General features: G+C 41.5%; 1 protein-coding gene across 2 annotated transcripts; it reads left to right on the top strand.

Moving 5' to 3' along the window:
* The first annotated feature begins 349 nt into the window (after nt 1-349).
* On the top strand, nt 350-3,376 carry zgc:162730 (uncharacterized protein LOC564559 homolog). Of its 2 annotated transcripts, XM_034548425.1 has the most exons (3): nt 350-496; nt 1,107-1,189; nt 1,346-3,376. In XM_034548425.1, exons 1-3 carry the CDS (start codon nt 464-466, stop codon nt 2,346-2,348), a joined length of 1,119 nt encoding a protein of 372 aa, XP_034404316.1. In that variant the 5' UTR covers nt 350-463; the 3' UTR covers nt 2,349-3,376. The 2 variants fall into 2 exon arrangements, with proteins under 2 accessions (XP_034404316.1, XP_034404315.1); XM_034548424.1 differs by having other exon boundaries at nt 353-496; nt 1,107-3,376.
* Nucleotides 3,377-6,046: the final 2,670 nt, after the last annotated feature.

Raw genomic sequence — 6,046 nt, 5'->3', positions numbered from 1 at the left:
AAGACTCATTTGTCACCACACTTCTGGGTGCTTCACATGCTGAGAAATGTCTCAGACTTGGAGTGATATATCACTCCCTGCAGAAAACCTCTGAATGAACATGTACAGAATACGAATAAAGACAAGAAACACACGTGTGTGCTGTCGGCCTCTTGAGAGCGATGTAAATAAGTCACTCGAGCTAACTAAAAATACACAGTTTCTTTCTTTTTTTTTGTGTTGTTGTTGTTTTACTACCCGCCCTTCTCTGAGCTCACTATGAAACTTGAGGTGGAGGGAGTGTCATCCGGGAACATAGCAAGTGGGAACTCCTACTAAACTCTGGGGGAGGAGTGAAGGCAGATAAAAGCCAGGGGAAGCGGAGCACAGATCTAACTAACTTGACTTAAGTCTGGACACAGGTATCGAACAGTCAACCGTGGATCAGAGCTAAATCTTCTTCTTTTGGCCAAAGGGATACAGCATGTCCGAAATGCTTGACAACATCTTCACGAAGGTGAGTTGAAGTGGAGGATTTTTTCATTTTGTTTTGGCGAAAGAAAAAAAGGCTCATAATGTTGGAATGGGACCGCTCTGTCGCTCCTCTCCCAAAGCACTTGTTTGTCATTTTCTACCTCTGTGAATCACTGATTTGACAGTGAATTGCTTTTGAGTCCGAGTTTAGTCACAGAGCATTTATTTAGTTTGAAGAGTTAATGAGATAAGGCAGACAGTTTGTTTCTTCGTTTATAGACTTCCACAATCAGAATAGAAATTGAAAAACTGCAATTATCTACATTTAATTTATATTTGGGGATTGCATGTAAACGGGAGATTAAAAAGTGTAGTACTGTACAGGTTTCTTTTTTGTAATAATTACCTTCTTTATGACTTTGTTTTGGCATTTTTGGCTCTTTTCTTTCTTTATAAAAAACTAAAATATCTCACATATAAATCGATTCTATAACAACTTGTATTTTTGCTGAATACAACACAGACTTTAAAATAGATTTATTGTAGAAAGTAGGTTTAAAGGATAAACATTATGAATATTTAATATAAGTATTTTGCTTTGAAATGAGTTGCATCAAAGCCTGTATATTAACTATGTCAACCTTCTGTAACAGAACTTTATGAACCTGGCCCTGGAAGAAGCCTTTCTCCCTAAACCGTCTCAACTCAAAGGCCCGGGGCAGAGTAGGCTGAACAGGTCAGCCTCCTTCTTCTCTTCCCCCTCCCCTCCTTCCCCCTCGAGCCACAGCTTGAGCACCGAGCATGTCAACAATGCCGACAACGGCAGCCATTTCTGGTCATCCAACATCTGGAGCCAGGGCCCCGTCTCAAAATCTAAACCGCTCCCCTTCAGGCCCGACCGCTCCATGAGCCTCACCGAGTCCAGCAGCAGCTTGCTCTCCTCCTTCGGACAGCTGAAGAACCTGGAGGTATTTCCCTCTACCACTACTGTGGCTCCACCACCTGGCTTCCCTCCCTCATCTACCCTCCCACCCCAGGTCCAACCAGTGGTGGCCCCTAATCGTTACAAGACAGAGCTGTGCCGTGGCTTCCAGGAGACCGGCAGCTGCAAGTATGGCACTAAGTGCCAGTTTGCCCATGGCGAGGAGGAGCTCCGTGGACTGTTCCGCCACCCCAAGTACAAGACCGAGCCCTGCAGAACCTTCTACAACTTTGGCTACTGCCCCTATGGCTCACGCTGCCACTTCATCCACGAGGACAAAAACAGCGGAAGTCCATTATCAACTGCCAAATTCCGGGATCAGCAGCAACACATTCCCACAACCACCAGTGGTCAGAATCCACGCCACCAGCTACGCCAGAGTGTCAGCTTCGGTGGGTTTCTGGGCTCTTCACGCTGCTCACCTCCTCCATCATTCCCTTCATCCTTCAATGACCCCAACCTGGGCTTCAGCCGTGCCCACTCCGTTTCCCCCCCCCCTGCTGATCTCCTCTCCCCAGTGTTCGGTGACTCCCTGCAGCGAGAGGCAGCAGCATTCCATTTTGACAACCATCAGACCCGTGCCAGCACCGGAGACATCCACAATATTCCTCTCCTCCTGGAGCCAAAGGCTTCACACTGCGTGTGTGGCCACGGAAATAACTTTAACAGCCACAACGGCAGAGTCGCCAGCGTGAATGACGGGCACCACCAAGACAGCAGCGTGCCATTTCCTGGTCCTGGAGGCCACAGAGGATTTGTGAAGCCTGCTGGACTCCAGCGGTTCTCCTCTGAGGACTCCCTGGAGGACAGCTACAGCAGCAGCAGCGGAGGCTCCAGTGGAACCGAGTCTCCAACATTCGACGCAGCCACCAAGAGGCTCACTGTGTTCGAACGTCTGTCCCTGTCCGACTAAACGGATCGAAAGGGAAGGAACGGAAGAGAACTGACACCTCGCTAACTGTGTCTGTTTGTCTGAACTTCTGTTCAGAACCAGGACTGATCAGGACAAGTCAACCTTTGACACAACAACACTTAAAGTTCTTAATTTATGTTCGTAAAATGGAACTCGTCTTGGAAAAAAAAACTACATAAGGAGATGATTTAAAATCCAAAATGTTATCAGACTCTATTTTTATACTTAAAAATATTGTGTAACCTATTAGACCTTTGTATGTGGTCTTCCATAGAAATTAACTCTTTTGCAGGCCTTGCCAGTACCAGTTAATAGCCTGGTTTGTCCTTACTGTTAATCTGTAGTGATCAAAATGGCTTATCTTTAGCGATAATAATTCATTCCTGTGTCTTTAAGATTCTCCTTGCCTCATAGGCCATTTACTCTTGGTGCCACGAACAGTGTGTTTGATTCAGTAGCCCTAATCAGTGAGACCTGACATGTGTCATTGATGCCATTTTATCTGTGATATGCACTTTACAGCTAATCCAAATGGGAGAAACGGTCTAGTCTCCCAGTAGCATTCAACCAAGGCTTCATACTTCCCTCTGCTCTGTGTGTGTGTGTGTGTGTGTGTGTGTGTGTGTGTGTGTGTGTGTGTGTGTATGTGTGTATGTGTGTAACCATGTAATATTCCTGAGACCTGGGGTGCGAGCATGTAAAAGGGGCAAAATACTGAAAGATCAAAGTGTGCCAACAGAAAAAAATGATGGTCAGTGAGTTTAGATATGAATCTCTGTATCCTGACACACTTTCATTCTGGAAAACATTATGTTGTCTTCGCTAGCTTAAATTGCACCCCATCTTTTTAATGTCCCCTGTTTCTTTGACAATCTGGTTCAGGGACTGCAGTATTCCTTTTGGTCATCGGTTGCCTTGTTGTTTAACTTAAACTAATATATTTATTATGATATTTATTTGTGTTTAAAAGAAAAAAAAATGTATTTTGTACTTTATTTATGGAGGAATATTTCAACGTCTGTGAAATACCAATGTGAGAAAAAGCAGTAAAAAAGAGTCTTATATTTTTAATTGCCTGAAAGGGACAAAATTAATTTCTGAATAAAGAAATGAATTTACGCTGTTCTTTTTCGACTCCAATTTGTTATTCAGTGAGAATTAGATCCTTGCTCACATTAATTATAAATTGCATCTTCACATATACAGTTTAATAACACACATCACTAGAGATTTCAGGAGAAATTAGGGGAACAAATCAAGTTCTAGTTTGAACTATACTTTGCCTTGAATGTGGCATGTTATTAGTCCTGATGTATGCATATATTTTTGGTACAGTTAATAATAGTATGGTAAAGAAATGGCGGAATGAATAATAATTCTTTCAACTTCTTAAGGAACTTATTTTTTCAAACATTTCATGATCAGTGAGTGAAGATTATTTATTTTTAAATCATAAATCAGGACAAAATAATGTAGACCTATGACAGCCGCATCATTTACAGTATGTCCATAATTTGAATTGTCCAACATTTCTGCCGTGTTATTATTATTATTAGTTACATTTTATAACTTAATTTGTCACGTGGGGAAAATAATGTTATTTATATTGCACTTGTTCTTGCTTTACATGCATGCATGCATGCATCTAGGCACCTCTCCAGCTACCAATCCACTCTTGCCTGGTCCATTCGGGACCTGAACCTGCCACCCCATCACCCCACCCCCCGATACCAAGCCAAGTCCTTCCAGACTTTATATAGGTCCAACCTGTCCTGTTCTATTCCAGGTTACATCGTTGTCACTCACTCTTCTGTTTCATGACATACAGTGTCTTTGTTGTGTATACAGTTCAGATTACAGCATTTGCATCACCTCAAGAACGGTGGCACGAACACACATTATCATGCAGCTTTTCAATACTCAGGTGAAAGATGTAATGCTTTCCAATTATACTCCAAATAAATATAGACTGAATATCAGGTCCAAAACCACAACGGGTCAAGAGCAGGTTCCTCTGTTGAGAGTTCACAACCCTTCAGAGGGCAGGAGGGGACGAATAACCAAAGTGTTTACAAAATGTCCTGGCAGAATCTGTCAATGCAGCAAAGTTTGGGCTAAATGTCAGAGACACCAACAAAGTCAGTTTTGTATAAATATACTCCAGGAGGTTTGCCATTTCTACCAGAAACTGGTCCACTGATCCACATTCCTGTTGAACAGCATCCCAGAATTAAGTTAATCATGGAACTTTGTGATTTGGGAAAGAAATCTGTCTGTACTTGAGTAAAACAACTATTAAACCTATCAACGGTTAAGGGGTTTACACATAATGCTCTCTCGTCACTGGAAATGTCCAGCTCCTGTCATCTCCAGCTTTAGCTTCAACCGATTTCATTGATCACCTCTGCTTCCTGAGCTGAGTTACCAATGTTCAGATCCTAAATGATAGGGGCTCTTATGGACAATGGCGATTGTGAAAGGCACATGAACAAGTTAAGCAGAAGTTCATGAAAAACTCATGTTGCAATTTCCACTTTACACTCCCAGTGCGATCTTGTGTTGAGCAACCAGCCTCCACCAGGCACATACTGTCAAAGCACTTTATTCTGGGAAGCAAGGCTGCCATCTGGAAAGAGAACATCACATTTATCACAGTAGTGGTGTTTGAGAAACAGAAACCAAATTAAAAGGCCCTCTGGTAAAATTGGGAAATTGAGTCGTTGCATTAGTCTAAACTGTGACATTTTATACAAATTCCGCTCAGAATTTGCAACACTGCCAAACAATGACTAGTCGTTGGTGCACATGATCACAATTCTGCGGTTTTGCGAAGTGGTGGATTTATATTATAATATTAAGCAGATGATGATTTGCAGCATACACTCAAAGTAACATTTCCATGTCTGAACAGTGCCGTTTGGAAATACGACTTTGTTAGGGAACTTTGGAGCCTAGGAAATAAATAGGCATGGGACGTTAATATTTACAACGCTTCTTAATAATATGTATTACTCCCTCTTGTTCTGTAACATTATAAACATATCATGTTTTTATACCTCAGGGTCATTGGCCTCAATCCACTTCCACACAAACTCTAATGTGATTTGTTTGTGGTGAGAAAATATGCTGGCCCGACCACAGGATTGTCTGATTTGTCACACAAAAGGCACATTTCCAGCATATATGTTCCAAGGTAATAAGTTCCTCAATAAAACCATTATCTACCTTAACAATAATGTATTACTTAACAACGTCAAATAAAAAACTGAGGTCACAACCCTCTTTCCACCCACCTTATTTTCCTCGCCCAATTCTTTTTACCTTCTTACTGCAGCATACCATAGAGGTAGTACCATGTCGTCTCTGCTCGTTGGTCTACCTGATAGGATGAAAAACACAGTGGAAGATAAGTCAGAAAAGGTATTTTCAAAACTTGGTTTGTGTGAAAACAAAATAGAGGAGTACTTGAAGATAACAATACATTGTTTTTCTAATGTTTTTTGTTTTATCTAACCCGAAGACCCAAACTACACCCGTAGGTGTTTTTTGTGTTACATGTAGTGTTTCATCTTATCCCAAATTCTGTGTTTTTCAAGGTTTAAGCACATTTTGTCATTAAGAAAAGTGTCCGATAGTATGCTGGCTAATTATCATTTCAACAATTCATAAGAAAATATTAAAAGATTTAATGTGAAATT

Source organism: Cyclopterus lumpus, chromosome 13, assembly GCF_009769545.1.
Source record: "Cyclopterus lumpus isolate fCycLum1 chromosome 13, fCycLum1.pri, whole genome shotgun sequence".
Classification (NCBI taxonomy): Eukaryota; Metazoa; Chordata; class Actinopteri; order Perciformes; family Cyclopteridae; genus Cyclopterus; species Cyclopterus lumpus.
Note: the sequence above shows the minus strand (reverse complement) of the source record. Positions and strands in the feature narration are given on the sequence as shown.